General features: G+C 53.1%; 9 protein-coding genes across 9 annotated transcripts; 5 read left to right on the forward strand and 4 right to left on the reverse strand.

Annotated features, from left to right (window-relative positions):
- Positions 1-124: 124 nt before the first annotated feature.
- On the reverse strand, positions 125-7684 carry BD324DRAFT_618742 (putative membrane protein). Its single transcript, XM_022015077.1, has 20 exons — positions 7662-7684; positions 7372-7466; positions 7020-7295; positions 6912-6985; positions 5568-6877; positions 5410-5529; positions 4381-5374; positions 2164-4347; positions 1959-2125; positions 1719-1923; positions 1609-1681; positions 1417-1570; positions 1280-1378; positions 1184-1239; positions 1083-1137; positions 915-1045; positions 825-862; positions 707-786; positions 576-666; positions 125-535 (listed from the first exon to the last, which is right to left on the reverse strand). Exons 2-20 carry the CDS (start codon positions 7380-7382, stop codon positions 528-530), a joined length of 6126 nt encoding a protein of 2041 aa, XP_021873040.1. The 5' UTR covers positions 7383-7466; positions 7662-7684; the 3' UTR covers positions 125-527.
- A 1006-nt stretch (positions 7685-8690) lies between these two features.
- BD324DRAFT_649268 (hypothetical protein) lies at positions 8691-9197 on the forward strand (the record flags this gene model as incomplete). The annotated part of the gene is made up of 1 exon (XM_022017963.1): positions 8691-9197. One exon carries the CDS (start codon positions 8691-8693, stop codon positions 9195-9197), a length of 507 nt encoding a protein of 168 aa, XP_021873041.1.
- A 168-nt stretch (positions 9198-9365) lies between these two features.
- On the forward strand, positions 9366-11515 carry BD324DRAFT_618747 (putative exported protein). The gene is made up of 3 exons (XM_022015078.1): positions 9366-9414; positions 9450-10184; positions 10223-11515. Exons 1-3 carry the CDS (start codon positions 9393-9395, stop codon positions 11461-11463), a joined length of 1998 nt encoding a protein of 665 aa, XP_021873042.1. The 5' UTR covers positions 9366-9392; the 3' UTR covers positions 11464-11515.
- A 5-nt stretch (positions 11516-11520) lies between these two features.
- Positions 11521-13571, reverse strand: BD324DRAFT_315129 (hypothetical protein). The gene is made up of 5 exons (XM_022012466.1): positions 13400-13571; positions 12799-13343; positions 12364-12758; positions 11780-12325; positions 11521-11731 (listed from the first exon to the last, which is right to left on the reverse strand). The coding sequence occupies exons 1-5, from the start codon at positions 13516-13518 to the stop codon at positions 11579-11581; spliced, it is 1758 nt and encodes a 585-aa protein (XP_021873043.1). The 5' UTR covers positions 13519-13571; the 3' UTR covers positions 11521-11578.
- A 361-nt stretch (positions 13572-13932) lies between these two features.
- Positions 13933-14576, forward strand: BD324DRAFT_576976 (ribosomal protein L7/L12 C-terminal domain-domain-containing protein; the record flags this gene model as incomplete). Its single annotated transcript, XM_022013227.1, has 3 exons — positions 13933-14091; positions 14185-14394; positions 14460-14576. The coding sequence occupies 3 exons, from the start codon at positions 13933-13935 to the stop codon at positions 14574-14576; spliced, it is 486 nt and encodes a 161-aa protein (XP_021873044.1).
- Positions 14577-14578: 2 nt separating this feature from the next.
- On the reverse strand, positions 14579-16740 carry BD324DRAFT_618754 (serine carboxypeptidase S28-domain-containing protein). The gene is made up of 11 exons (XM_022015079.1): positions 15991-16740; positions 15725-15940; positions 15654-15686; positions 15538-15616; positions 15407-15503; positions 15295-15370; positions 15193-15256; positions 14985-15156; positions 14876-14942; positions 14814-14836; positions 14579-14772 (listed from the first exon to the last, which is right to left on the reverse strand). Exons 1-11 carry the CDS (start codon positions 16700-16702, stop codon positions 14653-14655), a joined length of 1659 nt encoding a protein of 552 aa, XP_021873045.1. The 5' UTR covers positions 16703-16740; the 3' UTR covers positions 14579-14652.
- A 288-nt stretch (positions 16741-17028) lies between these two features.
- BD324DRAFT_576693 (autophagy-type protein 22) lies at positions 17029-18761 on the forward strand (the record flags this gene model as incomplete). Its single annotated transcript, XM_022013206.1, has 5 exons — positions 17029-17261; positions 17299-17372; positions 17411-18085; positions 18121-18410; positions 18450-18761. The coding sequence occupies 5 exons, from the start codon at positions 17029-17031 to the stop codon at positions 18759-18761; spliced, it is 1584 nt and encodes a 527-aa protein (XP_021873046.1).
- Positions 18762-19004: 243 nt separating this feature from the next.
- Positions 19005-23888, forward strand: BD324DRAFT_618757 (hypothetical protein). Its single transcript, XM_022015080.1, has 13 exons — positions 19005-19399; positions 19732-19849; positions 19885-19898; positions 19936-20010; positions 20054-21081; positions 21120-21233; positions 21293-21811; positions 21848-21973; positions 22010-22039; positions 22074-23137; positions 23177-23635; positions 23682-23742; positions 23781-23888. Exons 1-13 carry the CDS (start codon positions 19327-19329, stop codon positions 23859-23861), a joined length of 3762 nt encoding a protein of 1253 aa, XP_021873047.1. The 5' UTR covers positions 19005-19326; the 3' UTR covers positions 23862-23888.
- On the reverse strand, positions 23889-26868 carry BD324DRAFT_598502 (nucleoside phosphatase family-domain-containing protein). The gene is made up of 3 exons (XM_022013889.1): positions 26303-26868; positions 25200-26263; positions 23889-25157 (listed from the first exon to the last, which is right to left on the reverse strand). Exons 1-3 carry the CDS (start codon positions 26607-26609, stop codon positions 23946-23948), a joined length of 2583 nt encoding a protein of 860 aa, XP_021873048.1. The 5' UTR covers positions 26610-26868; the 3' UTR covers positions 23889-23945.
- Positions 26869-26904: the final 36 nt, after the last annotated feature.

Below are 26904 nucleotides of genomic sequence, written 5' to 3' on the forward strand. Positions count from 1 at the left end.
CCGTCACCGGCGGCGGCACACCAAATTCTGCTCGACCTCGGTCTCTTGCTTCTCTACAGCTGGTCTCCTTATAGGTGAGTGTGGTGATGACTCGCGCAGCCGAGTCTACGCTGATCATGTCTGACCTAACAGAGTCGCTTGAATGATCGCATGCCTAGACGACTTTCAGGTGCTCGGAGGCCTGAAGATTGACGCTCCCCTTCCTCCCACATTTCACCGGGACGTTGGGTCATCCAGCTCCCTCACGCGGTCAGATCTAGCCCAAGTGCATCTGATCCGAGAGTTGGTTTGATACAGTCGAATACAATAAAGCTTTGTGTACTCTCTCATCAAAGACAGACACGCTCTCCATCCGACCGTCTACCTGAGTGCATAAGCTGTCTGACTCATTTCTGATTCGATGGCTTTCATGCATAGTTTATTGTCGATGCGCTTCATTGAAGAAGTACAGGTCCTGATGGAAGTCCAACTGCGGGGTATCGATGCTTAGTCTTTTCTTGTTATCATCATATGTGCATGATAACAAATCACGCGTCTTGCAAGGGCTTAGCTTGAGAAGTTCCCATAGTACTCACAGTAAGAGTTTCCAGCTTGAGCATAATTCATGGCGGACAAATCGTCTTCACTGAATTTGTCTTGATACTTCTCGTGCGTTCGCTTGAATGACTGAGACGGATCAGGGTCGGTTGTGAAAGGGAGAACTTACAGCAACGCAACTCCTTATCGTTGTGGAGATCGGGGCGGGCTCCGAGACACGGGGCGCGAGAACATCGGCCAAGAGTTTGGCTTTAGAAGTCAGCAAAGTGCGAGAGGGCATGGCTCACGAACGAATTTTGGGACAGTGTATGGGAATGCTTCCACTCTGTGCAGCTCATGAGCTTTGCTCTCTCTCTGCATCGTCTGATCACACTTACAGAGCCGTGGCGCCAAGAATCGCACCATGGAGCTCGACCAATCTGGACTGATACTCAGGGTTCACTTGCCCAGGTTGACCGCCCTTCCGTCGCGGCAATTGAATCGCGTCAATCTCTCGAGTAAAGCGATCCTGTCAAAGTCAGACCCGTCGCTGGTTGAATACTCACTTTGAGGACTACAACCATGGCTCGCTGCGAACAGCGCAAGAATCCACTGAGTGTCCTGGTTTTCGTTAGCTAAAAAACGCGCTCGGTCTGCCTAAGCTCACGAGGATGCCATCTCACGGACTTCTTGATTTGGATCTCGCAAGCATGCAGAGACGACCTGATAATCGTCAGTGAGACGCTGAATGGAACGAACTCACATCTAAGCATTTGGCTTTGCACGACTCCGAAAGCAGAGAGAGGTTGCGGAAGTACACCAAACTCAATACAGGCATACTGTTCATTTTCGTCCTCCAGGACTGGCGATATCAGTGGAGACATGTCAGGACAGACTCACCGATGAGTCCTGTAAGATGGAAATGAGTTTGGACATGAGTGGTTCAATAAGGTCGAAGGGCGGCGTGATCGACGTAATCATGGCCAGGAGACGCCCGGCAACGCGCTGCAGGTCGGGATTGTCGTTGAGTTCCCGGAGTTCGAAAATTTGCGGTCTATCGCATCAGCACAAGCTTTCCGATCACAACCTCACAAGAAAGGGATGATGTATGGGAAGCTTCCGACAGCATGAACATCCGAAAGCTCAACCGTGATCCAGCTGAGCGCTAGGAGAGTCAGCAAAGTTGAGACTGCGCTGCTCACTCGTGACTGCCGAGGTATCATGGGGTGACAAGACAGCCTTTGGACCATGTGGTCTGTCTTTCCTCAAAACTTCCAGCTCCTGCATGATACCCTTGAGCTGAGGCATGAAAGGGCCAGATTTGAGACGCATGATGTCTATCTCCGAACTGGTATCTGAAAGGACATCTTGGGTCAGAGCAGAGGCCGAGGGATATGAGGGATGGAACTGGTCTTTAGCTGTAGTCGATTAGCACTTCTCACCTTGAGCTGATCCACTGCATTCAGTACAGAGGCCAACAAGTTTCGAACCTCGGCATATGGGCAAGCAATGGCTTTGAAATAAAGGTCCACCGTTTCGTCTGCCCAGGCATTGAATCGCCATTGCAGGCAACGAATGACTGAGCGAACAATCTGGACCCTGCGAGATACTACATTGTCAGATATGAGCCCTCGTTTATTCACTCACGGTCGAACGCCGATCCTCCGTTGAAGTCTGCGTTCAAAGCGGTGTCCATGCAGAAATCGATGAGTGGTTTGTTGCGTCTCGGGTCACGCTCATTGAGAATGTACTCGATGCTAATGTCCCAGCATTTCGTCGTGTCGTGTCGGATGTTGCTGAATAATTCGGCGAGCTTTGACGAGAACCAGTTCCAGACCGCTGCTCGATCTCTGCCAGGCCAATCTTCGCATCCTCGAATCAGACCAGCCAGGAACTCCCACATGGCTCTGGTCTTGTGACGGTCATAGACTTTGGTAGCGTCCATTTCCTGTAAGAAGGTTTCGACGATGGGCTGAACGAAATCGAAGACTGGTTTACCGAAAAGCTGGGCAGAGGCAACAATGAAGTCGATATGACCGGCGGACGGGTAGTTTCTCTGGTCCTCTCTCGCCCAATGATCGGCGAGGCTTTGCCACCATCCAGCCTGACCAACAACCTCACGCAAGACATCCACGGCGGGACCGCATTTTGGGTTAAGGGAGAATGGCTCCTCATCCCAGCCAGTCATGCGGCAGACCTCCAATTTTGTGCCCCATGCCAACCATCCCGTGCTTAGTCGATCCTGAAGTTGCACAGTAGTCACGTCCTCCGGAAGGGGTTCTCGGAAAGCGGCGAGGTATTTGGCAGTAAAGGCAGACGAAGTATCAGTCAGAATAACTTCAGAGGACAAAGGATCATCGGGCTCCTCCAGGAAGATCTTCTCTTCGGACCCTTGACAGAAAGATCGCAAAGCAATCGTGAAGAGTAGCTTGGTGAAGCCAATCATGCTAAAGTCCCGGATTCGAGGATGAGGGTTCTGAGCATTCTCGCCAAAGTACTTGGCCAGGCGAACATCCGTTGGGATGTCGCGTCTCACACAGACGAGCAAGAACCGCGAGGCGGAGATGACGTATCGCCAGTTGAGAGACGGGTCCGAGGCAATCGTGATGAGCTTGTCGACAAACCTGTCGTACTGAGCATCTTGAAACTGGCGGCTCTCCACTAGTGCATTATGTAATTCCTCGACCACTTTCGGACTTGTCTTGCGCGTCAAATATTCGTCAAGCGATCCGACAGCCGCATCCACCTCTTGAACCCGCACGTTCACCTCATACGTTGTGGTCGTTCGCAAGCTCCCGAGAAGCTCCTCTGTAGCCTTGGAGATCAGGGTCTGGATTGAAGCCTTGTTCTCGTGATGCGCGCTGAGCAAGCATTCGACCAATCGCGGTAGCTGTCGCCAATCCCGTGCGATACGGGCGATTCCCAGAGTGTTGTAACGCAAGACGTATAAAGCTCCTTTCATGGTGTCGGGATCAGTTCCAGGTTGAAGAGCCTCAAACAGCTTGGGGAAAGCAAGCACCCAGGTGCCGCGATAGAGCCGGGCGACAGTTTCAAGCACATGTTGGGCCGATCTTCTGATGCGCGTAAATGGCGACAGGCAAAAGTCGAGCAAGTTAACAATGAGTCGATCATCCAGACCTGAACGGACGCGATTGTATGCCAAGGTGGTCAAACGATTCTGGTGGTGAACCGAAGCAGCAGCGAGGAAGATTGATCTGTGGAACTTGCGCTGGCCCTCATACAATTTCTTCGTCGCCATGATACCATTGAGTGCAGCTTGAGCGGTGGAGAACTGCTTGGCTCGGATGCCGTACGCAGTCAAGAGGGTGCCCATGGTAGTGACGAGCAGCTTGACAGCCTCTACCGAGTTGTCAGATTGGCCTGCGTCACGCATAGCGGTCGCGGCTCGTGTAAGTGTCTCCCCAATATGACGTCGAATCTCCAGCACCTCTTGGTACTTCGGATCGTTGGCGTTCTGTAGAACAACCCCACATTTGTATGGCGCCGGCAAGTTGATCAAGTCCGGAGGTAGATAGCTTTCCGCTTTCTTTCCGCCCTCTTTGAGCGCGTCAATCTCCAAGATGAGATTGTATGACCCTCGAAGCGTCTTGTCAATGACGTTGAGCGCTCGGCAGAACTCGTTGCTCCACATCTGATCTCCAACCGCACGTTGTTCGAGCAATTTGTCGACCTTGTCGGTTGTTTGCTTGGCAAGCTGAAGAATGTCAAAGGCCATGGCGATATCGGCATCAGTCGGGACTTTCCAGTCGATCTTGATTTCGGGGGCACGGTAGAGTTTGCCCCAGTACAAGTGATGATTGAGTCGGAAGTCTGATGTCAGCGAAGTTCTAAATACTGACTCACCATCGCTCTTCAGCTCATCTGGGTTCACCATCCGCAGCTCGCGATGATAGATTGATGCCAAACAGCTCATTGACTTTTCAACAATCTTCCCAGTCCACGTCCATCCTCGTTCAGAGTACGTCGAGTCGATCATGACCTGAAGGAGTTCAACGAATTCTTCCCGATACTCGGTCAGATCGACCCGCCCTGGCATGAGCATGCCAAGAAGGATAGACTGCCACCAGTGAAGGGCTGCGTCTCCAGGTAAGGGAATGGAGGTGGTTTGCGTTCTGGTGGAAGATGCGCCCGCTTTGAGCTCGGAGACGATTCGCTGCTTGGCGACTGGGAAGAATTTGGAGAAGACTTTCGGTGCGTTCACCGCTGCCAAATTACGCACCAGTTCCCCGACCGCATCCACAGCATTGGACCGACAGGTAGTTGTGGCGTATTCAAACACGCTTTCAAGTACTGAGTCAAAGAGCTTGTCGTCCAGAGCTGCGAACACGCCTCCACAGGTATGCAGTACGCTGCTGAGTGTCAAGGCCTCCGTCTTGCCGCCTGCCTTTCCACTCTTGCCGCCTTCCTCTGGCAGATTACTGAACAGCAGCATGACCCGACTTAGGAATTCGGGGACCCAGTCTCGGAAGATCGCTGTCGACATTCGGATCCTAGCGTTGGCATCCTCGAGAGTCAAGTCCTTCATCTCATTCTCAACCGGATCGTCAGGATCGTCATCGACCGTCGGCCTCGGGGCAACGCGAAGAGCTCGGGGACCTGGGGTCACATTATCACCTTCTTCGACCTCGGAAATGTCAGAGAGACGAATGTAGTCGACCATGTTGGAGATGGCCATACAACTCAGACCGGTCTTTGCGGGGTCGTTCAGATCGATTCCGGGGATGAGGAGCGTGAAAATATCGCCAACGTACATGCCGCCCACTCGCCACAATTTGCGGACTGTTAACGGTTGCGCAAGCGTAGCAAGAGCGTAAGTGACAGCGGGCGTACGTTGTGTCTGATGATGAGTATGGACTCGAGACGGAGGCTTACCTCTTCTAGACCTTGCAGCGATGGCGTGGCCCGTTCCATGAGAGCTGGCATGATCAGGTCAGGCTCTAACAAAGCCAGTTTCTTGAGCGCTGAGACAGCCGGGGTCACGGATTCCATGTCCTATAGGTCAGCAGGTAGGTCAGGGGGGCTGCTCCCACCTTGTTGAACATCGAAGTCAAGGCGAGTGGACGAAGGCATAGGACGAACTGTCGCTTGATCTCTGGTGTCAATCGCCACGCGACGGGTGTCTTGCAATTGCGGTCCTCCTCGGCCTTCCATCTCTCAACGAAATTGCCGGCGAGATGAGACAGGAACACTGTGAGGAAAGCAGACCACGGACCAGAGTTGCTCGGATGAAAGAAAGTTTCGCAACTGGTGAGTAAGCGAGAGAGGTGATCCAGAGCTTTACAGCCGGCCAAGTACCGTCGATTGGCATCACTTGATTTTCCAGCTTGCGCCAAACTGTCTGTACTGTCGCCTCGCTTCATACTGGCACCATTCTGGAGCCTGCTGACTGCTGCGTGTACACTGTTCGACGGCGTGGCATGTCCGGACTGTTCAGGGGCATCGTGCGACATGCAGAAGATGATGGTCTCTGCTAGCGATTGCACTCTGTCGATCGGCTTCTTGGCGTCGAGAATTTTCCGACTGGCTCTTGCATCTGCTGTTGTGACGGACATAGCGTTAGACGAAGCTAGGTTGCCTCCAACCGGAACATTGAGTGATCTGAGACACTTTGACATGAGGAATTCGAATTCCTGTTCGGAGAAGATTCCGACGTCTTTCCTGATGCCCGACCAATTCGGATCGGACATTCGTACCTCCTCTGGCATCTTGTTGGGATCAGACCAGTATGTGAGACCATCGTCGTCCTCAATGACCTCGCCGGCCACGCTGAGAAGTCTAGCTTTGTGAGCCCGCTCTGATCGAGCATGATTCGGGTTTTGTGCCTCCTCTTGAGCCGTGTTGAACACTCCTCGCGGGATCTTGTCGATGAGCGAAGGATCGGATCTACCAGGGTCGACGTGAGCGATGGCCAATTGCCCGATAAGATCCGACGCTTGATCGTCCCAAAGACCACTATTGAAGCCGTACCACAGTCGGAACACGAGAGGTAGCCATCTGGAGCAATGGGAGACAGGCAAGAAATGGACGAGGAATGTCTGGGAAGCAAGAATTGAGTCCATGGTGGGTTGGAAGGGTGGTAGAATGACATTCAGCATCTCGTCGACTTCACCTGGATGGAAGAATCGTTGAGCAGCCTCGGCCACATTGAGGTACATTGGCGCAAGGTTGACCCGATGTCGGGATAAACGCTGGGGATGCGGGAACAGCTCGTTATACAGCGCGTCGTATAGCTTGCGCCAGGGGATTCTAAAGTCCCAGATGTTCAGATTGCGATCGCTGACGAGACCGATGAATTGATTCCCAGCATCTTCGATGAAGCTCGAGCTGAGACCGGGAACGACTGAAAGTCAGCCGAGTCACATAGGGCCACGTACATATGATCTCGTAGAAGACAAATATCAGCTTGATCTTCATTTCCTTCTTCATGGGGTATCCCATTGACATCCATCTGATGATCAGCAAAGTTCCCTGCGGCCTCTCACATCGACAGTTGAGAATCCCAAAGACGGAAACCAAGACCCCATTCTCTCGCCTTGACACATTCTGCCAGCTTGCAGACAATCTGCTCGAGGCGATCGTCCATCTCTGCCAGCGTCTCGACCTCGTATGGGAGACACAAGGGTAATCCGAGACATGACGAACGATGATCATCGGACTGAAGGGCGGACGCGGGCCAGAACCAGTATTCCATGATCGGTTGAGACGCAAATGTGAGAGATGCATGTGGTGGACGGATAAGGTGGAGGCAAGAGGGGGACCCGAGAGGTTCTGTCAGTTCGAGGGGTTTGTTTGGGACCACGCGACGAGACGGCCCTATAATGAACCTACACCCACCGTAACAGCATCCTCAGACGGTCCTTCTCCGCCTGTTAGTCGATTCGGCGAGGCGGATGGCCAAGAATCCATGGTTTCGTCAATTGACTCAAAATCTGGTGAATCTTTAGTAAGGAGCAGCGGAATGGGTCGTCATCGGTCACCGAACCGTCATCAGGGGCCAAAATCATGGTACAACCATATCCGGTGTAACAGAGGAAGATGTGAGAGGGGTGAAAGTGAGGTGTGATGTATCTGCCTTGTTGAGATACTTCGCTTGGCAATCTCCAGGAGGCACATCATCCACTTACCGTCGTCGAAGAGATCCTCCAGTCTGACGTTGTCGTCTTCGACCTCCCAAGCACCCTCTTCTTCGTCGTAATACTCGTCCTCGATGTCTGCCCCAGACTCTAGAGCTGCCGCACTGCCGTAGTTGGGGCGAGTGACGGGCTGATGCGCTACTAAGGAGCGATGTGCGTCAGCGGAGGAGCTCATGGCGATAAGGGAAAAGACGAAGAATGCAGAAATGGAAAGAGGAGAGATGGTGCAACTGCCAAATCGCGGCAGAGAAGAAGCGAGGCAGCTTACGAGGCAGATGAGGTGTCGCCTGGGTCGGATGAGTAATGGCCACAGATGCCTCGGCTAACGACATAAGTTTGGGACTTGTAGCGATTTTCGATGCGACTCTTGCTCTGTCTTTGTGTTACAGGTATCTATCTCATACGCATGAGTATATCTTGGTCATGCGAGCCGAGGCGAGCCTTGCAATGCAATCTATACGATGTTGCTGTAGTGATCGATAGAACAAGGTAGAAGGAAGTTGGACTGGGCGATTGCGTGGCCCCGCAAAATTGACCACGCGACTGGGCCAAGGTGTGGCGAAGCCTGTTGTTCTAGGATGTGATGATATGAGGGTATGAAGGGGAGGCATCGGCGAGCGGTGGGATGCATCGTGATGCGCGAGGACTATCTGAGGCGGAGAAGGCCCGGTTACAGCTCAATTCTGCTGGAGTTGAAGGCCTGTAGAGCCGAGACCTGGCATTGTGCCCGGGTTTAACGCCAAAACTAGAGCATAAACACCATTGGCGAGGTGCATTCACTCGATCCATCTCATGGAGGCCTCCGTGAGGCAGATCCCATCGACGACTTGCAGCTTCTTCAACTCCTCAACCGTGTCAAGCTGCTCGACGCTGGTGGTCCCATACATGTAATGCAAGATGATACACCGATGACGGTTCGATGACATCAGCGCGTCTTTTGTGGACTGATGGTCAGACCGAGAGATTCTAGAATCACATTCTCACTTCACTTCACTATATCCATTCACATCCAAAAGCACCATGAGCTTAGTCTTATCTCCAACCACCATCAAAGTCGTGTCATTTCTGGCACCCACGCTATCCCTCACAACCTCTGCGTCGATCCTCGGCTACACATTCTTCATCTCCCCACTCATCATCTCAACGACCTCTGATTCCGCTTCCAAGGGTCTTGCTCAGCTACGACCGTTCTTCGAAGGAGGCAAGTACATTTTCCCTCCTTCTTCTGTAATCTGTACCGCGCTATGGTCGGTCCTGGCATACTCGTCCCCACTCCATCGAACTGCTTACTCTATCGCCGCTGCTGGAGCTTTCGGTATCCTCCCATTCACGAGTCTCTATATGATCCCCGTCACAAACAACAAGCTCTTGGACCTGGATGATGCTGCGAAGAGGGGAGACGTGACTGTAGACGCGAAGAAGGAGCAGGTACAAGCGCTCATGGAGACATTTGGCAAACAGAACCTTGTCCGAGGCGGCATGTTTCTCGTTGGAGGATTGGTGGGACTCTGGAGTCTATTAGGTTGAAAGACTCAAGGTGACCGACACTCAACGAGTCTGCTATTCTGTAAACCAATACTATTACCCGTGTCCATGAGATGCGCTTGATGCATTACTGTGCTCCCCACTCTGTTGACCGAAGAGCGGAATCAAGTTACGCCGAATGCCCGTGGATTGGTGCACTTCCTCGGCACACTTTACTTACAGATCCAACCCGCCAACATGTCAGAGACGAAACAGCAATGTAAGCTAGCATGAGATGAATGTACTGATCATCAGTGACGCCCTGGCATACTGCCCCATTGCCGCTTGGCCAGATCAAACCACATGGCTGGCTTGCCAAAGAGCTTCGGGTGTTTGCAGATGGTCTCGCAGGCAATCTATACGACTTCTGGCCATACGTCAACGACTCGAAATGGCTTCATCCTCGTGGGTCAGGCAAAGGGACAGACTATAGCGCATTGAATGAGCCTCTACCGTATTGGTTCAATGGCCTCGTCCCGCTGGCGTACCTCCTAGATGACGACCGGTTGAAATCGCAAGTTCACGCGGTGGCCGAGACGGTGCTCGCTTATCAAGCGGAAGACGGATGGCTTGGACCCGAACTGGAGGATCGCAATTTCTGGGGTCGAACGCCATTGACCTTAGGTTTGATCCAACTTGCCGAGGCGGACCCGTACTGGTGCAAGCCTGTCGTGGATGCACTCAGACGATACTACAGGCTCATGAATGCCATGTTGAAGGACGGCGGAAAAGGCTTTTTGGATGGTTCCCAACCGCAGTGGGGCCAGCTCAGAGTATATGATACGATCCTCGGAATACAGTGGCTCTTGGAGCATCAACCTAGTGGAGACGACGACATGTTGTGGGAGACGATGTGGCTTCTTGAACATCTCAATCCATTGAAATGGGAGGACTGGTACAAAGCGAAGGGTTATCCGAGATCCCTGGACGACCCAGAAAAGGAACTCCCACACGATGTCATGTCTCTGCACGGAGTAAATGTCGGTCAAGGTGAGTCAGTCCTCCTGCACAAGAACTCACCTTATCAGGATTGAAGGCGCCAGCCGTTTCATACCGAAATCGAGCTAATCCATCTCGGATCGCCGACATAGCCCAGGCTGTGACCCTCGCATTCGGTTACCATGGCGCTCCATCCGGTACGATGCTAGCAGATGAATTTCAGCGCAATCTCGCCCCCTGGATGGGCTCAGAACTCTGCATGCACATCGAGACCGCCTACAGCATGTCGTACGCGTACCATACGTTAGGCATCAACGACTACGCGGATCGAGCCGAGTTGGCGACCTATAACGCTCTTCCCGCTGCATTCACAGATGAATACTTTGCCCATCAATACATGACACAGCCGAATCAACCTTGGGCGAAAGTCAACAAGGCAGACTATGAAGACGGGAAGAAGAAGTTGTTCACTACCGCTCATAGTGGTGTGGCCACTGTCTTTGGTCTGGAACCACAGTATCCGTGCTGTACGTCTAATCTGCCTCAAGGTTGGCCAAAGTTTATCACTTCAACGTGGGGCAAAATCGGCGAAAAGGGTCTGGCACACGTCTTGTTGGGTCCGACAGAAATCTTGACCAAGATCCTAAGCAAGACCGTGAAAGTCGTCTGCGATACGTCTTACCCGTTCAGCGGCAAGTTGCGATACCAGATTACAGCAGATACAGATTTTGATCTGTTCATCCGGATCCCAGGGTGGACTGTGCTGAACAAGAGCACTCTGTCGATCAAGGACACGGCTCTCGGTCTCGCGCCCGACGCTTCTGGCCTCCAGAAAATCTCCATTCCTCGAGGATCTACCGTTGTTCAGCTTCAACTCGTCGCAGAGATCCGAGTTGTAGAAAGGACTCACGGCGTCTCCATTTACTACGGCCCCTTGTTGTACGCTTTAGAGATCAAGACTTCTCTCGAAACTACTCTTCCTCACCGATACGATGACCCTCAAGGTCCGGGACAGAGCCAAATCGGTCATCCACGGATAAAGGATCATTTCCTCACGAATGCGACGCCATGGAACATTGCCATCGACCCAAAAACTATCGAATTCCATGACACGTACGATCTTCAATCGCCAGTGTTTGAACAGGGGTCCAAGACGACATACATGAACGTCAAAGGCTGCGAGATCGAATGGCCATTGTACCTTGATTGTACGCCAGACGTACCGCCAAAAGACCCAAAACGTATTGGTCGAGTCAAAGAGTATCGCCTGATTCCGTACGGCTCTGCAAAGTTGCACATGAGCGAATTCCCGCGTATCAGTGTTGAGTAGAATCACGCCTCTGTATTATCTGAGATATATGCATACAGTCACAAGAGGGGAGGCCCCGCTCTCCGACGTCAAAAAGATCCGAACCGGCATTACACACACACAAGCACCCTCACACTCAAGCCTCAGAGTCCCGCTTCTTCTTTTTCTTCTTCTTCTCGCCGTCCACCGGTGCATCAGCGTCACCGTTCATCTCCACTGCTGAGCGTTTCTTAGTCACTGTGGCGTCTCCGTTGGTGGCCTCCTTAGCAGCGCGTTTGGCCTCTTTAGCCTGAGGACTAGTCAGCGCCGGCACCGATGATGATGTGCATTTGCTCACCGCCTTTTTGGCCTCTTTTCTCGCTCTTCGCTCCTCCTTAGTCTCTCCCGCAATGCTCGTATCGCCATCGCCATTCTCATCCACGTCCATCGCACTTTCGCTCTTCCGCTTGTTCTTCTTATCCTTCTTACTCTCCTTCTCCTTCTCCGCCCGCTTTTCCTCCTTGACCTCCAGAACAGCCTTCACGGCTTGTTTGATAGCGGGTTGAGGCTGTGTTGGTAACAAGCCTTGGGCACTGCCCAACTGGATAGAATCTGTAGCATTGTTGTATGATCCACCTCCGGCACCCATCTCAAATCTCGGCTGCTGCCTTCCGGCTCCAGCAGTGACCCGGCGAACGGACTGAATGCCAGCTTGGTGTTCGAGCGCCCTCAAACGAGATTCCAGCTTGACTCGGTTGGTAACTCCTACTTCGGCAGCTGATGGATCGGATCGTGAATCGGCATCGGATAAAGCGTCCACACGGATAGACAGAGCGGCCTTGGTAGCGACCATACGGGCCATCTTTCCCTTGAGTTTCTGAGGGGCCTGGCCGACAAGTGAAGCCTGAAAGATCAGCAGACGTTGAATGTGTGTACGCTCACGTGATAGATCAGACCGTACTTTGGGGTGTCGTGTTTCGTTTTGAGAGCTCGGAAAAGGGCCTTCTCCGCACCGAGGATCTGAACGGTGGATGCTGGGTGCTTTGCCAAGTTCATCAAACTTCCAGCATGACTGATCAACCTCGCACCGACCAGCTCTCCGACCAACGACGTGAGATTCGGTGCGATGGCTTGCATTCGATTCCTCAAGTACTCGGAAAGCTGGGTTCGGTAATCTGAAATGGAGATGACTTGATCGCAGAGAGAGTTGATGTGGGCGATATCAGTGTCGGAGATTTCGGTACCCATGGAAAGCTCCGCTGCGGCCTTGACGGCTGCTTCGAGATCCTCCGGGAGAATCATCTCGAACGAGGTGGTGGAGGCGTTTGTGCGGAATCCTGAGTATGTCAGTCACGGCCTCAAGATCATGTGGCTCACCCATTGCCTTGACGACTCTGGCATAGGCGATATTGTCCACGATTATTTTGCCCAACTCTGGGAAATGCCAGCCATACCATTCCTTCACTCGCATAGAATAAATGTTGATCTCCTTGTCCAAGTCGTCCAGCAGAGCAATGGCCTGAATGACCATCGTATCGACTTTGTCGGTCGAGAACTTGAGCTTGAATCGCGACATTGAGTGACCTAAACCGAGAGACATGGTGTTGAGGTCCTTTTGATCCAAACCGCCAAGTAATGAAGCCAATTGTTGTCGGATACCACGGTACAGATCCTGGGTTGTAGAGTCGGAAAGGACAGGAATGGAGAGTGTCTTTTGGATTGTCGAAGCGAGCTTTGGATCAGACACCACGAGCATTTCCTCAGTCTTGGAACTTTTCTTCTTCTTGTCTTTGGATCCACCGTTGACAGTGTCCACTAGGAATTTCGACAAGGAATCGGTCAATCTACCATCTTGGAGTGCGCTAAGATCCTCGACGGCAGTAGCAGTGGACGTGAATCGTTGGATAGCCTCGACAGAGAGACTGGGTGAACGAGTCAGGTCAAAATGATTTCATGCGACACAACGACAAGCACTCACGCCTTGTTGGCCTTTTCTGGTGTCTCGAACTCTTTCCACAAATTCTTGTTATCTATCTTTGCGTCATTGCTGAGCTTGAAGACCACGAACCCGATGGCAGTCTCCGCGAGGACGAGCATGGTGGGCGAGGTGAACGTTACTCTAGATTGGATAGGATAGCAGTCCGGACAGAACTTCTCAAAGGAACACACCATCCTCGGAGCAAATTTCTGATGATCCATGACGTGGCATTTGAGTGATGGAGCTTTCAACGAATTTCCTGAGTCTCTCGATGGCATCAAGTAGTGGTAGTGTATAGCTGAATCGATTGACCTTGTCAAGGGATACAGACGATCACCATGGCTGTGAGTCGCTCTCACGATAACAGCTCAAAGCTGATATGCCCTAGATGAGATCACAAATCCTCCGACTGGCCGAGCGACAGGCGAGCTCCTCCAGGTTAGCACATAGACCAGAGCGGTCTTCAAGATCGCATATGCTCACGTACCTATTCACTTAGAGCCATCGCTTCGTCTTCCCTGCGCCCAGCTTTCATGCCTAAATACTTTTCATCATCTTCAACTCTTTTAGACACCCCGCCTCCCGCTGCGCAACCTGGTCCGTCTTCAGCTTCCCCAAAGATCGCCCAAATAGTCGACACAATCTCTCAATTGACATTGCTCGAGGTGTCAGAGTTGGTCACTGAGCTCAAGGTGAGTTAAGAGCGAAGAGTCCATCGATCGCTCTGTCGATGCATTTCCGATGTCCCATCTGCTGTTTGCTCCCTGCTGATCCTCGCTATATAGACACGACTCAATATCACCGAAATCGCCATGCCAGCAGCATCAGCCGCACCTGCTGCTGCACCCGCTGCCGCTGCTGCTGAAGCGCCAGCAGAGGAGAAGCCAAAGGAGAAGACAATGTTCACAGTCAAATTGGAAGCCATCGATGCTGCTCAAAAAGCAAAGATCATCAGGGAGGTCAAGGCAATGATGCCAAATATGAACTTGGTTGAGGTGGGTCAAGCTGGTTCAGGTTCGCCGCTGCTAGATCCTCACTGAATGCCCTACCTTCGTTTCAGGCCAAGAAATTCGTCGAGTCTACACCGCAAACACTCAAAGAGAACATGCCAAAGGAGGAAGCAGAGAAGCTACAAAAGACACTGCAGGCCATCGGAGCCACCGTTACATTGTCATGAGGCGGCCATCCCAATCCATGCATTTAATCTGTCCTGCCCGTAACGCTCGCTGCTCCGACTATGTGCGACCGCAATTTCAGGCGGTCTTGGCCTTTTCATCGTGGAAATGGGCAACCCATTCAGAGATAAAGTTCTTCTCCAGCTCGTGAATGTCGCGAATCCTGGCGGGCTCCTTGTCGTGGTCCGACAAGCCGTTCTATACAGGGTCAGCAGATGATCCGTCATGCAGCAACAAACCTCATCGTAGTGGTGGATACCGTCTGAGGCTGGTCAGCTAGCACGTTGACCCTCTCACTCACTGTAAATCAAATGCACAGGCTTGTTCACGGTCGATTTACGCTTCGGCGCTAGATCGCTTCCGGGAGTCTGTGTACAGTAAGCAAAGGCGTCGCAGAACTTGGAGCCCACCGCTGGTCTCCATGGGTCCCTGTCTCCATCAATGAAAGCCAATCGATCCATTTCGATGGCGAAGTCGCCCCTTGCATTCACACTTTCGACATCGGGCGCAGCGGGGACAGTGAAGTGCTCCCCGGGAGGATAAGCAAGACGGCAAGGCTTGGAAGCGTATTCAAGATCGACTCTGACTCGTCAGAGCTGAGTTGAAGTAGTCACATACCTCTTGGAAACGATTCTGGGTCCTTCGGCGGGAGCAAATTGGAAGTATCCCCATTGAGTGCAGACTGGGCCTGTCAATGGGAATGTCATGCCAAGCACCTACCCTGGAATTCCCACAATCTCCACTCTTGATCCAGATCAGTGTTGAGGTATTTCGTCGCATTCTGAGTACCAAAGCACTTTCTCATCAGTCATGCGGACAGCTCCCAGCTTACCTCTTCGATGTCCGATGCCGGGTTTCCGGGCGTTCGTGGACATCTCGAAACGATGTTCTCGCGAATGTATTTCGCAAGGTTGACTACAGCGGAGGGGCTGGGCATCAGTTATCTTTCATTGTCCTTCTCACATTCTGCCATATTTGCCAAGGATGGGAAGACTCGGTTCCAGGAGAGCAGCACAGAAATTTTCAAAACCGTCAGTCCCGACTTGCAAAGTTAGCATAGTTCGGACAGCCACACACACCCTTAGGGTCCCAGTTCTGGCCCTGCCAGAAGCCTTTTGCGTGAGCATGGACACCCATGTCAATAGCTTACCCAGCGGAGTTGACAAGAGACTTGCGAAATCTTGATCATCACTCAATTCGGCCAAACCGAAGAGGGACTTGAGCGCATGAGCAGCAGGCCCGCCAATGTCCAAAATAGAATCGACAGCGGTAATGGCATCGGACAAGGCCGAAATGCAATCGACGGGTCCATACTTCTGGATCGGTTGGAAGTATTCCGAGTATTCGACCTGGGCATGGGTCACACCTAGGAAGTGTCATGAATTTCAAAGCCTGACGGGACCTGGTACAACGTACCGCTACTGGCAATAGCACCCCAAACCAAATGAGGGTATTGGACTCTCATATGAGCCGCTCTGGCTCCGGCGTAGGACCCGCCATAGTAGATCCAGGGGGTCTTCTTCGGGCTGAGTGCATCTGCTTCCACGTCGAGAACGCTCTTGGGCAGCTTGAAGTTTTCGATGAAATATGCCGAGTCTTCGAGAGCTTCTTCGTTGTTTAGCCACCGTAAGTTGTCGGTTGTGAGCGAGTCGACAAAGATGGATTCTCCGTAGTATCGATGTTCAAGGACGATGGACAACCCTCCCGTGGCATTGGCGAGAATCTGCAAGATTCCCTTTTCGAGGAATGGGATTCTGTTCGCCCCGTCCGTCTCTCCGCCGTCAAGCACAAAGACAGGACCCCCTTCTTTATAGTTGCTAGCGTCCACCCAGTATCGCTGGCAGAAGGTCGACTTGTCCTCGTCATTGAAATGCGTCTTGAGCTGAGGGAAGCAATGAGCCTCGTACGTTGGTTTGACCACCTGTAGAGGCTTCTGCGCCGAGTTCTGATGCAAGGCGACGCGAGCATCGTCCTCGGTCTGCTGGGCCAACAATGCTTGGAATAGACCGATTTGGGGAGGACCAGATCGCAAGAGTTGTTCGCTGACGCGTCCGTCCAGACGACTGATAGCGTTCACAGAGGTTCCAAGGAGACCAATGACTCCCAGGCTAACTGTTGAGGCCCTCATCTTGGCTGAGTCGTGTGAGGTAGATAACGAAACTGTCGGGGATCTTGGTTGACGACTCTTTCGGTCGTATGGCTATACGGGAACCGGGAACGATGCCGAAAGCGGCTATCGAGCGGCGACCGCCGCCTTCGGGAGCTATACGAGTCCAAAGGCATGCACGGTGCGCTTTGTGACGTGTGTTGACCTCCCTTTTCCAGATGCTGCAGCGACCATGCATCGTACAACATCAACCCTACTGAGCCTGAGGTATGGCTCATCATGACATTCCACTGGATGATCTGCCGCCAGCAGTGGAGAGACAGCCGAAACAGTTGATAAAAGAGGAAATGAAATCGGCCAATCGGCACGTCCTGTCATGGTATTCCTATGCCGCAGCTGCAGAGGTCTTTGCTGCTTGCGGCATGGCCATCTTCTTGCCTATCACATTGGAGAAAATGGCCAGAGACGTTGGAAACGTCTGGCCGGAGCTGAGAGTCCCGTGTACGGGGGTTCAGGCACCAGACGGAGCAGTGTGCAAGGCTCGGATCCTTGGCAAATGGGTAGACACGGCATCTTTCAGGTGGGTTGGAGCGCGGACATGTGACTGATAGTGTCAGTATGTACGTCAAGTCTATCGCGGTGGCCGTACAGGCTCTGGCAATCATCTCCATCGGACCTCTGGCAGACTCTCGTAAGGTGTCGATGGGGTTTCACCGTTGACATTTTCAGCGTACTGGCGAAAGCGACTGCTCATTACCTTTGCTCTCGCCGGGTCGGCCTCTGCTATAGCTTTCTTCTTGTTCCCGAGCGACATTCGCGGCTGGGTTCCTGTAATCGCCGCATGCTTGACGGTCGTGGGCAACACCGGATATGGGACCAGTATCGTGTGTGCCAATGCTTTTCTGCCTTCACTGGCGAGAGGAGTCGCCCGGGACGATGGGCGTGAGAATGCCGCCGAGACCGAGTCGCTACTCCCTGATCCCATCAACGATGCTATCTTATCCACGTCAGCCGCAGATCTAGCCGCTGCCGAGGTCTCGGTGCCCAGGCTGCCGATATCTCTGGCCACCTCTCGAATATCGTCTCTCGGAGTGGCAATCGGTTGTTTCACGAGTTTTGCAGTCCTCGCTCTCCTTACTATACCAGTGACTGTCGGTCAAGGCTCTGTCAAATCACTCAGCCTCGCCATCGGTATCAGTGGAACTTGGTGGGCCGTGTTTACTCTGCCAGCGTGGATCGGGCTCCCCGGCAGACCAACAGAAGATGATGTTCAGAATACCACACAAACCGGCCGGTGGCTATCGATCGCTTGGCGTCGAGTTGGTAACATGATTCGCTGGAGAGAGGTCAAACGTTTACCAAACCTCTACTTTTTGCTATTCGCTTGGGTGTTCCTAGCAGATGGTGAGAGACTCATGATGGACGAGGCTGAAGTACAGGCTTTCACACCACGACATACACCGCTATCCTGTATGCCTCTTCCTCGCTTCGTATGTCACCGTCTCAAATCATTATCATCGGTCTTGCCGTCCAATTCTTCGCCGTCATCTCCTCCGTCCTCGCTCCTCGATTTCAGAAACGCATCGGCTACTCCAATCTCCGTCTCCTCATCGTCATTGTCATTCTTGCTCAGATCTTACCTCTATACGCCTGTCTTGGGCTGCTCATACCCTATGGCGGCCTTCGTAGCCCTGCAGAGATGTACGTGGCAGCCGCTTGGTTTGGATTTGTGAGTCATCCCATCCTGAGCCCAACTGAAGCTTCCAAGCTCTATGGCCCTTTCAACAGCTACTCTCGAGCAGTATACGCCGAGCTCATCCCGCCAGGGCACGAATCATCTTTTTTCTCCCTCTTCTCACTGACCGATAAGTCAGCCTCTTTTGCAGGACCTTTTGTCGTCGGGCTTATAGCTGATAAGACGGGGAACATAAGGCTTGGTTTTTTATTCCTTGCTGCCATGCTGGCTGTACCTATACCGCTTCTACTTGGGGTGGATGTAGAGGACGGAATAGCAGAAGGTCGTTCTTGGTCCGGTGTAGATGCAGTCGAGCATACAGAATCAGTAGAAGCGGATGTGTAGTATAGCTGTTGGTTGTATGTATAATTCACGCCACGAACCGGGAGTGAACGAAAATCATTCACGTCGACTGATTGCATCCATCAGTCATGTCCACGTCTATCCAACGTCCACGTCTATCCAACGAGGGAGGTCCTATCCACTTACATGGTCATGAATGCCGCATGATACCAAACATAGCATTGACATGCTCCCAAGAAGCAGTACAGAGGGCTACACTGATCAGCGAGGAGACCCTCCTTTAGGCAAGGAATGAAGGCTTCTCGGGCCTCATGGCCCCGGCTAAGCGAAGGAAGCGAGTTGCGAAGATCGCCAGAGACACTTCCGAAGCTCGAGGATGCGGCCTTGAGAACACTCTCCTCGTCGAGTCGATCGATGCCAGTGCTCATTCTACCGGTCTCACGTCTAATCGTCATTTCAAGTGCCCGGGTTGAGGCATACCATCTACGCAACAATCAAGCCCCCAAACTTTGCAAACCATTGATTCCTTTGAATCCTGTCTGTGTCTACTCGACCTTGATCTTGCTATCTGACGTGCTGTACCATTCTCAGTAGCGCATTCGCTGCGATGGCCACGAAGCTGCGGAAGAGTCGGATCCACCCAAGTCGACAGGCTGGCAATGATTCAGATGGCAGACTTGGTGAGTGAAAAATCCCTTCTTCCCCACGTCCTTCCAACGACCACCCCTTCGCATTGGGCACACAGTGTGAAGCCATGCTGGCATGTCCTTCGCCATAACGTCGACTCATGCTGCCTTTATGTCAACGAAAGACATGCTCCTGATACCTTTACTCAACGGGATGGCAGCGTTGCTGGTCATCCTGGGGACGGGTCAAATATCTGATGCTGTTTATCGTGCTTCCTCACAATCTTTTGATTGACCTCTGTCACCATGCGCCATGTCGCTGACGTTGACTCGACCTTTCACCATCTCCACCTATGATCCTCCATCGACCCCAATCGCACTACAAGCACAAAGCACAGGCGGTGGACTCGGCCACAGACTCGGCGAAAAAAGTCAACGATCCACCCCTCCACGGGCGGACACAGACCTCGCAGAGATACTGAGACAGCAATCTCAGACACCGCCGTGAGTACTTCACCAAGGGCATGCTGACATCTCAGAGCAAAAGCCAAAAGTGAGCATCCCGAGAAAACGTTTTCCCTGATTCCTAGTCCTTCCTTGGGTCATCGGCGTGGAGACTGAAGGATACCAGCCTCCAGAGGGCATGTTTGGACCCTACGACTCTCGTGGGTGCTACTTTGGTCGACGAAGCGCTCATGTCCTTGTCAGAACCGCCTACTCGCGTTCAGAGCTTCCACGAAAGTCAAGGCCCTCAGCGGTCCATCCATCCTTTTGCGTATAAGCCAGCACTGCCCTTTTCTGCTATCGCTGGCGAGTCAGCTGAAGTCATGGCTGAACAGTCACAACCTCGACCAGAGAGCGAAGTGCTGAGCCGAGGTGCCGGATTGCGCTACTTTTCGAGACCGAAAGACGCTACCCCAGGTGCCGGCTTGGTAGGAGGGGGAGAAGGTGGTCAGGAAACGCCAATGACGGACCTCAGCCCAGACATGGGCACATTTGGAATTCAACCAAGTCAGGATAACTTGCCCTTGCCTCAAGTCAACGCTGCTACTGCGAGAAAGCCTGTACCAGCTTTGGGGATCACCGAATTTTTAGGGCCGAAAGCCCCGTCAGAGACCATCCCTGTGGCTGGTGCTGCTCCCACGGGTTCATACGCCAAGGCACCTTCGGAGGGTGCAGCTGCCTCGGGGACTGCAGCACCTCCACATCCTACTCCTCATCTTCACCGCTCCCACCCCGAGTTCCCCTTCAGTCCCCTTGATGCGGCTCGAAAGCAGGACGAAGCGATGCGACAAGCTCGAGCGGAAGCTCTTGCTTCGCTAGAGAGCATGAACGAATATCCAAGGGGAGCGACTAGTCCAGGCGGATCCAAGGGGCCTCGAGGGACCATGGAGACAATGACCAGTGATCCGAGCTTCGGTCACATTTTCCACAAAGATGGCGTGCCAATGTCGAGGCACATCTCGACGCAAGGACCGCCACTACCATTTCCCAACATGTCCTCAGGTGGTGCGCTCGGGGGCAGCTTTTACCGAATCCCTTTCGGCGTGCCCATGTCCATGTCCCTCCCAAGACCCCTGCTGATGTCTCGAGATTCAGCCGGTTTAGGGATAGGCGTCAGCTTACCACCTCAATTGACCAAGCTCTTCACACCTCCACTCAGTCGTGTGGCGGAAAGCCCGGAAGGTAGACAAAGGAAGGATGACCGTAGTGCTTATGTCGAGACTGTACATGATGTGAGCTGGCTCTTGCTTTCCGAATTCTGATGTCTCAGGAGCAGGAGCCTGTCGATCCGACCGTAACTGCGAGACAAGTTCGCTCTGGAGGTCCATCTCGAAGCGACGAGTCTGCTGCCTTGGCAGAATCCGGGATCCAGCCTCAAGAACAGGTTAGTCTGTCCACAAGCCTTGCTTAACGTGTCGTTCAAAGCTGATCTGAACTCGTCAGCCGTCCCCTGACGAAGCACCCCCACTTCCTCCAAAGAGCCCTACATTTGACACACCTCGTCCACTTGCAAGTGCACTTGCGCACCCCCCGCAAGAGGTACCAGCTCAAACCTCGCATATGGCGACTCAAGGGAGCGTCACTCCTGGCCTGCCCCCTTCACCTAGACCTGGGCCCCGGCTCTCGACAACGCCAATCCCAGCTCTCGGCACCGCCTTCACCTCGAGAACGGAACCTGGTCGAAACGTTTCGTACGCTTCGCAAATGCCGACCATGGGGACTGCCTCGCCTGGTCCGCTCAAACAGGATCTGCAGGCCGAAAGTCCAGCTGAGTCTGTCGCGCCGACCAATGCGAGCAACGAACAAGATCTCGTCAAAGAGAGCAAGTTCCATGATGAAACGCTGTGTCAGCTGCTTGATGCGGCCAGACTCAATCTCATCGGGAGTGAGGCGAAGAAGGCTCTGAACCGAGCCGCACGAGACCGGGTCACGGAGTTACGAGCACTTCGCGATAGTGGACAGGTGAGTCGAAGTTGGCGGCTGAACTGACCAAAGCAGCTGGAGGATGTGATCATTCCTGTTCAGAGCATGAAAAATCGAGAGAGAAAGTCGAAACATTCTCATGGGAAGCAGGCAAGAGGCCGCAGCAGCTCCAATCGACACACAAGATACTCTTCTGAGGATGTAGGTCGAGCTATTGTCAAATTCGCTGATCATTAGGCCAATTCGCCCCCGCCTTGGGCTGAAGAAGTGAGCAAAGAGGGCAGCCACACGCTGATTTTAGATTCTTAAACGGCTGGCTGCATTCGAGAATCGCTTCGCCGCGCTGGAGCAGCAATCAAACGAAAAGCTGGTCAGTCAAGACCTTGCGGGTGATCTGATCGACGATCTCCTCTTCAACGACGTTGCAGGCATGACGACCTTACCTGCCAATCTCCAAGCGGTTCTGGGCTTCCCTGGAGCCAATTTCACTCCCGCCCAGTCACGAACTGCCACACCCCGTGGTGCTCGGATCAGTACGCTCTCGCCTGAGAAGTCGAATACCGGACATCAAGGCGAGCTCATCTCATGGGGATCAGAGGTCGAGCTCCCACCGCCAGAGGAGCGCGTGACACCTCCCAAGACACCTCTAGCGCCCGTGATCAACATTCAAGCTCCGACTGAGAGCAATGTGGAGAAATCTCAGCGTGCTGTCAGCGCGACCCAAGCCAGTCAGCCCCGCTCGGTTCGTTCTCCCAGCATGGCTCCAGATCACGACGACGACCACCCTATCGCGCTGCCCGATCCCACCGAGCGAGACTTGCCTGCTACTCCGACTGAAAGCATCAGGTCTCATCGAGCGTCACCGGCGTTGCCGAACAAGGTTCCACTGCCACCTTCGATCCCTTCTACTGGTCAAGCAGTCAGCCCTCAAGCATTCTCACACGCAGTACTGCAAAGTCGCGCAACGATTCCTCCGCCTCAATCGAGTCGAATCCCACAGGTGCTACCTCCTGGTGTACATGCACCGTCCGGCTTCCCGTTTCGCGCACCAAGTGGACAAGAGCCTCCTAAGCTTCCTACTCCTGTGGATGGCACGGATGTGGATCAGCGGGAAACGGTTTATAGGACCGCATACGAAGGGTCCCCAAAGGTCCCTGAGCGATCTCTTGCGCGTGATAGGGTACAAGTCCATGATCAGAGTCCCTTGGAGGATCTGACGCCTTGGGACCTGGTTACTCAACGGCTATACTCCTGGGCTCTGGTCTGGGAGGAGCGAAGCTTGGTTTCTGCTCTGAAAGAGATCAGCTTGGGTCGGCAAGTGGATGAGTTCGCCCTCAGCATCTTCGTGATGATAACGTTGAAAAGGTGAGCATGAGTACTTTTGGCTACTTGCTGAGAAGCTAGGATGCTCCGTCGCAACCTGTCAGAAACGCCACAACGGGTATGCGACAAGCTGCTTATCCCGCCTACCATTGCCAATGCCATCAATCAGGCAGTCCATTCCAAGAATTTTAAAGCGGCTCAGCAGATGATGGAGGACTTGTGGTATCCTTTCTCCTTCAAGGAGCCGCCTAGGATCATCATCGCATTAGCGAGGCACAGGAGCGAACCTGACTCATGGACGGCTCATCGATTCGATCTTTCCACTGGCTCGCTTCGCAGCTACTCAGTGACGCATGAGGACAAGCAGTTGAAGGATGGCAGACCATTCATGTGGTGGCATGCCATCCGTTTGGCTTGGCCACAGTACAAGATCCCTGATCCCGATGCGTTGAGTCAGAGGCTCGAGAAGGTCCATACATTGCCTGAGAACAAAGATGATAATTCGCTCGAGGCGTTGAATTACGCTCGCAACCTATTTGTGTGAGTGTGGGGTGTCAGCAGAAACATCCAAGTCTGACGATCGCAGCGGATATCGACCGGAGCGATCTACGGATCTGACAAAGTTGAGAGAGAGCGTCTGGTCCGAAGTGAGCCCGAACAATTTGGCTTCGGCTCACAGCCCCAGGTCAAGCGCTTGTTGCAGAAGAAGCGAGGAGGACAGCTTGTGGTGGACATGCACTCGCCTCCTCATGTTGATGATCTGTGAAGAACGATCTAGCGACACCTGTAGACTAAAATCTCGATGCATCATGTACTCCTGTAGACAATGATGACGTATCCAACAGACCACCTAGTCCCTCATCGGAGTTGTAGATCGACTACTGCCCCGCTGAGCGAGTCCCAACTCGCTTAAATTGACACGGGAAGATTGTCTCGACATCGGTCGAGAATTGACATCGAGCCCTCGTGCATTCGCCATCGGTGTCAGGACGCCACTGGTACTGCCGGTCGGACTGACTTCTTCTGGATCCACAGCGTAGGTCGCTCCATTTAGCATACTGGTTGGAGGATCATTCCACCCATTGTTGGTGTCAGGGACATGGAGAGCCAAATTTGAAGGTAAACTGGGTCTAGCTTTGCCGCGGAACGATTTAGATCGCGGCGGTGAAGCAGTGACTGGAGACGCAGCGCCAGATTTCGATCCTATAGCCGTGCTTGTGGAAGAGGAAGTAGTTTGCGAAGACGTTGGGTCATTGGGCACCCCATAACCCGGCGTGAAGAATTGTCCACCGCCTCTCGGAGAAGGGAGGGGAGGCGTCCAGTCTCCCGAAGCGAGCGTAGCGGTGAGTGGCATGGAAACCGATCGACCGAAAGGCGCGCGGGCGTTGCGCTCATTCGGTCCGAAGGGGTTGTTCCGCCGAAGGATCGAACCCAAACGCATGGTCCAGAGGTGAAATCGACCGATAGAGCCTCGAAAAGACGATTTAGACGGGGTCAAATCGATGCCTTCTTCTTCGACATTGCCTCGCCATGGCCAAACGCTACGACCATCCGATATACTCGGTTTGCGGAATCGAGCTGACCTAGTCGAAGAGAGAGACCAACGTAATCGCCTTCTGAGCATGTTGAATATGCAGATGACCAGCAAAAACGTCATAAATGTGTATGCCCAGACTGTTTGGATGCCGAGACGATTCAATCGGTTCTCCAATTCTGATAGATGGATTTGGGGTAATCGAGATGTCCAAGCAGCTTCCACTGCCGCAGAGCGCGGCGGTACCTGTTTGCTAGCTTCAATGACCATCTTGCCCAGGGTCCAGGAAATGGCAGTCTCGCCAACTTCGTCCATCGATTGAAAGTGATGCTTGCCCTTGACCTTCTCTGCCAGACCCTTTTCCCTCGCTCTCCGTTCAGCCTCAGCATTCGTGTCACCGACGGAGCCTCCGGTCAGCGTGTCGTTGCCCCCAGCATCGACAAGTCGAGGTATGCCGATACCCTCGTGAAGGACATTCGAGATCCATGCACCCTTGAAGCATTGCATCTGCAATCGCGAAAGCTCCACCTAGGAGAGATCAGCACGCTTTTCGGTTTTAGCCCGACTCACCGCTGCGCCTCCCCATCCTTTTTCTGACTCGACCTGCTTCTCGATGCTACTCCACTCTCTCGAACAGAACTCGCCCATCCCCTTTTCCCATTCACCCCAGTCAAAGACACCTCCGAGGCCGAGAACCTGCTGCGTAGTGTACCAATACTCGCTGATACCGATGAATCCACGTTGGTCTTCGCGCTCAAAATCGATGAATGGGGTGGAAACCCCGCCGAAAAGGCAATGCCGCGTCGGGCACGGCAGATCATGCTGGAGCAATGGGCGCAGGTCGGTGAGACAAGTAGCAAATTGCCCAGTGCCCTTGAAAGACACTTCTGACATGGTGTCAACGAAATCCTTCGGCAGGCATGGGTCCGGAATTGGCTTGTCGAGCGCTCCGTCAGATCGGGCGCGTGCCAATAAATTATCGAGATAACGATCGCGGACCTTGTTTGTGCCGTATCCCAACCATGAAGCAACGAACAGGGGCCAGTGGACGTCTTCTCCAGACAATAGACGCAATGAGATGTCGTGGAGATCAGATGCCGGGAATCCCGATCTAGCCAGCTCGATCGAAGAAGGAGAAAAGGCAAGCTGAGTGGACGCCCCGCCCATATCGAGGAACCCAAAAGTCGGAGACTGATGTGAGACGTCAACAGGAGTGACCGAGGCTGTCGATGATCGAGGAGGCGGCTCAGCGAGGGGAGCCAAGGGTAAGAGACCTGAAGTGCTGCTAGATGAAGCTCCAAGGGTATGGGTCGGTTCCGGTGCGTGACCGAACCCGTCCATCAGATAGTTGACTGCTACCCAGCCCCACATGCCTTCTTCCTCGCCAGTGATGACCCGGACGTTCTCCCTACACGTGGTGCTATCAAGTTTGAATGGATACTTTGACCGCAGGGTCTGACAAGTCGCTTCTAAGATGGCATCACGAGCCGAGTCACTCAGCAAACGCATACCTGCTGTTGCCAGAACGTAGATCGGGGTGGCCGAATGTTGGGAAGGTGGAATCTGTTGGAGTGCATGAGAGAGTAATGGAGCGAGATACGAAGGTATATCTTCCGGCGGTATGGTCGAGATACCTTTGACCATCAGCACGCACTCGGCGCACTCAGACTCACCCGGCTCGACTTTCTTGACCCAAGCATCTCCTTCGACACCTTTGCCGACTCTGACCAGTCGTCTCAACGCTGTCGTTTCGACTTGATCTTCTCTAGCCTTTCCTTTGCCTTTCCACGTACTTGGCAAACTGTCGAACCACCATTTCTTGCCGCCTTTGCCCTTCCTAGCTAATTGGACCTCTTGCAGTATCTCAGCTCGCTCGAGATCTGGGTCCCGCCAGGAATATATCTGTAGTCGGGATCCGGATGAGCCAGCATCGACCACCAAGGCATAGTGGGTATGCTTTGGCGTGACTGAAGGAGCCATGTCTCACGTAGTGATTGGCGAGGATCAAGAGAAAGGTGTTATGCACATGAACAACAGGGAGCCTGCCCACTTGCCAAATTCGGCGTCCGAAGCTGCTGGCAGTGATGGTGCAAGTGGGAAAAGATCGAGTACGAGATGTCTATGGCATCCAGCGGACAGACCGGGATGAGCGTGATGTGACTTGAGCGGAGATGAACAGGTCGGAGGACGCAGTATGGACAAGAGAGTGGTTCATGAACGATATACGAGACGGAGAATCCGCAGCAGTCAACAGGGAGCGACATTGCAAGGAATC

The sequence above is a fragment of the Kockovaella imperatae genome, assembly GCF_002102565.1.
Source record: "Kockovaella imperatae strain NRRL Y-17943 chromosome Unknown BD324scaffold_3, whole genome shotgun sequence".
In the NCBI taxonomy this organism is placed as follows: domain Eukaryota; kingdom Fungi; phylum Basidiomycota; class Tremellomycetes; order Tremellales; family Cuniculitremaceae; genus Kockovaella; species Kockovaella imperatae.

Excerpts from the sequence above, each read along its gene's own strand:
- BD324DRAFT_618747 (XM_022015078.1), top strand. The coding sequence starts at position 9,393 with ATGTCAGAGACGAAACAGCAAT. Across the intron at positions 9,415-9,449 it reads GTCAGAGACGAAACAGCAAT|TGACGCCCTGGCATACTGCC; the intron begins GTAAGCTAGCAT and ends ACTGATCATCAG. Across the intron at positions 10,185-10,222 it reads CGGAGTAAATGTCGGTCAAG|GATTGAAGGCGCCAGCCGTT; the intron begins GTGAGTCAGTCC and ends TCACCTTATCAG.
- BD324DRAFT_598502 (XM_022013889.1), bottom strand. The coding sequence starts at position 26,609 with ATGGCTCCTTCAGTCACGCCAAAGCATACCCACTATGCCTTGGTGGTC. Across the intron at positions 26,264-26,302 it reads GGTCAAGAAAGTCGAGCCGG|GTATCTCGACCATACCGCCG; the intron begins GTGAGTCTGAGT and ends TGATGGTCAAAG. Across the intron at positions 25,158-25,199 it reads AAGGATGGGGAGGCGCAGCG|GTGGAGCTTTCGCGATTGCA; the intron begins GTGAGTCGGGCT and ends GATCTCTCCTAG.
- BD324DRAFT_618742 (XM_022015077.1), bottom strand. Across the intron at positions 6,986-7,019 it reads TGGGATTCTCAACTGTCGAT|ATGGATGTCAATGGGATACC; the intron begins GTGAGAGGCCGC and ends GCTGATCATCAG. Across the intron at positions 1,682-1,718 it reads TGATACCTCGGCAGTCACGA|CGCTCAGCTGGATCACGGTT; the intron begins GTGAGCAGCGCA and ends TGACTCTCCTAG.
- BD324DRAFT_315129 (XM_022012466.1), bottom strand. The coding sequence starts at position 13,518 with ATGCTCGTCCTCGCGGAGACTGCCATCGGGTTCGTGGTCTTCAAGCTC. Across the intron at positions 13,344-13,399 it reads CCAGAAAAGGCCAACAAGGC|TCTCTCTGTCGAGGCTATCC; the intron begins GTGAGTGCTTGT and ends TCGTTCACCCAG. Across the intron at positions 12,759-12,798 it reads CAGAGTCGTCAAGGCAATGG|GATTCCGCACAAACGCCTCC; the intron begins GTGAGCCACATG and ends TGACATACTCAG.
- BD324DRAFT_618754 (XM_022015079.1), bottom strand. The coding sequence starts at position 16,702 with ATGAGGGCCTCAACAGTTAGCCTGGGAGTCATTGGTCTCCTTGGAACC. Across the intron at positions 15,371-15,406 it reads CGGCATCGGACATCGAAGAG|TGCTTTGGTACTCAGAATGC; the intron begins GTAAGCTGGGAG and ends CTGATGAGAAAG. Across the intron at positions 15,257-15,294 it reads GAGATTGTGGGAATTCCAGG|TCTGCACTCAATGGGGATAC; the intron begins GTAGGTGCTTGG and ends TGACAGGCCCAG.
- BD324DRAFT_618757 (XM_022015080.1), top strand. The coding sequence starts at position 19,327 with ATGGCCACGAAGCTGCGGAAGAGTCGGATCCACCCAAGTCGACAGGCT. Across the intron at positions 20,011-20,053 it reads GTTTGGACCCTACGACTCTC|AACCGCCTACTCGCGTTCAG; the intron begins GTGGGTGCTACT and ends TGTCCTTGTCAG. Across the intron at positions 22,040-22,073 it reads CCCCGCCTTGGGCTGAAGAA|ATTCTTAAACGGCTGGCTGC; the intron begins GTGAGCAAAGAG and ends CGCTGATTTTAG.